This window comes from Echinops telfairi, unplaced genomic scaffold, assembly GCF_000313985.2.
Source record: "Echinops telfairi isolate 266 unplaced genomic scaffold, ASM31398v2 ScPeMD7_18;HRSCAF=68, whole genome shotgun sequence".
Taxonomy (NCBI): Eukaryota; Metazoa; Chordata; class Mammalia; order Afrosoricida; family Tenrecidae; genus Echinops; species Echinops telfairi.
Genome location: NW_022103915.1, coordinates 12,189,013 through 12,191,017, shown reverse-complemented (window position 1 = coordinate 12,191,017; position 2,005 = coordinate 12,189,013). Strand labels below are relative to the sequence as shown.

At 43.2% G+C, this 2,005-nt stretch overlaps 1 protein-coding gene across 1 annotated transcript in view; it reads left to right on the top strand.

Moving 5' to 3' along the window:
• Nucleotides 1-2,005, top strand: part of CPSF2 (cleavage and polyadenylation specific factor 2) — a 29,061-nt gene that overhangs the window by 18,906 nt on the left and 8,150 nt on the right. The window contains exon 11 of the mRNA XM_004698764.2: nucleotides 432-632. Coding sequence (XP_004698821.1) covers nucleotides 432-632 — 201 coding nt within the window. The remainder of the gene's footprint in view (nucleotides 1-431; nucleotides 633-2,005) is intronic.

Genomic DNA, 2,005 nt, shown 5'->3' with positions numbered 1-2,005 from the left:
TTTTATTGCTAATCCTTAGAAGTTACCCATTGAAAAGACTTAACCTTTTCTTTTGACTTCGGTATTTTGCCATGAAAGACACCTGTCAAATGGTGGTAGAATACAGAGTATTTCATGAGCATGTATTTATTAACTGGCAGGCAGTGAGTGTTCTGTTTTGTTATTTTTTCATGGTGCAAACAGTCCATTGGTGGCAACCGGGAAGCGAGACAGGAAGAGATGGCAGCTTCCGCTCCGTGGGTGGTGTTCATTGTCCCAGAGCCTCCCACGGAAAACTAATGTTTTATAAAATACCAGTCCAATATTTAACATTATAGGATTATCACTGAATTAATATTAAATAGCATTGGTTATTAATTTAAAATAACTTTATTAGCTCAGAATCTCTTGGGGATGTAACGGCCATCATCTCTCTTTTGAAATCCTCTCAGGGCAGATATAGATTCCAGCGATGAGAGTGATGTTGAAGAAGATATCGATCAGCCTTCGGCTCATAAGACTAAGCATGATCTGATGATGAAGGGCGAAGGTAGTCGTAAAGGAAGTTTCTTTAAACAGGCGAAAAAGTCCTATCCTATGTTTCCTGCTCCAGAAGAAAGAATCAAATGGGACGAGTATGGGGAGATTATCAAGTACGTATGTAAACCAAGCACGGCTGTTCGTTCTCACACGGGGGAGACATTGGCTGCATTGTCAAAAGAATTTACATTTACTACGGGGGGAAAAAAGATGAGGGACAGTCATTGGAAAGGCATAGAATAGCAAGAGCTTCCCCTGGTGATTGTGCTGGTATTGTTTGGAACGAAGAAGTACGTCTCAAACAGGACTCCTTGCATGTTTTAATTACCGAAGTAACAAAAATAGCAGTGGGAAAAGAACTGAAATCACATATTCTAATCACTTAGCCAAAAAGATTGCTGTCTTTTTTTTTAATAATCATTTTATTGGAGCCTTGTACAACTTACCACAATCCATACATGCTTCCATTGTGTCAAGCACATTTGTACATTTGTTGCCATCATCATTCTCAAAACATTTGCTTTCCACTTGAGCCCTTGATATCAGCTCCTCCCATTTCCCCCCTCCCTCCTTGCTCCCCTCTCCCTCATGAAAGACTGCTACCTTGTGTGTAAATCCCTCTGCCTTTCAGGTAATTGTCAGACACCACCCATCCAGTATCCACGTGGCTGTACCTGGCATCACAAACTGGGAAATCTTTCCCGATTCTACCCCTTGCCATCCCAACAAGTCTCTCATATGCTGCCTTTGGATGTCCACATTGCTGTCTTGAGCACAGAGTGGGCTTAACGTCATTCTTGGCTTTAACAAGGATTCCCACTATGTGCTTGGCCTTCCGAAATAATACAGATAGGATGAAGCACAATTTATTTGGCACGTTTTGATTAGCATTTAGCAAGTGGCTAATCTGTTTAGAATATGAACTTTGCTTTTCCGCTTTAAGGAGCCCTGGTGGTGAGTGCACATTGAGTGCACATTGGGCTGTGATCCAGATGGTTGGCAGTTCAAAACCACCAGCAGCTCCGTGGGAGAAAGACTGGGCTTTCTACTCCAGCAAACAGTAATTGTCTCAGAAACCTACAGAAGGTTGTTGTGAGTCAGCATTGACTTGATAGCAGTGAGATTGGTTTGGGGTTTCAGCTTTAATTTCCTTTCCTACGAATAAGAACCAAGGATTACGTGAGATTGTGTTTTTAGGGCACTCTGCACAGTACGTGCATTTCAGTGATTGTTACTACGACTGTAACTTACAGTTGGAGGGACTGGAGTTCACCAGTTACGAAGTTACTGCAACAGTCTGGGTTTGGTGACGGGCGGACTCTTAGAGAGATGTGTCAATAGTTTGGGGGTGGGACTTAGGAGGTGAATGAGAAAATTTTCGAGACTGTCATCTGTTTCTGCTCTGGGGTGGCTAGTGGGTTTAAACCACTGACCTGGTGGTGAGCAGCCTGGAGCCGACCCGCGAGGCCACCACAGCTCCTTAGGG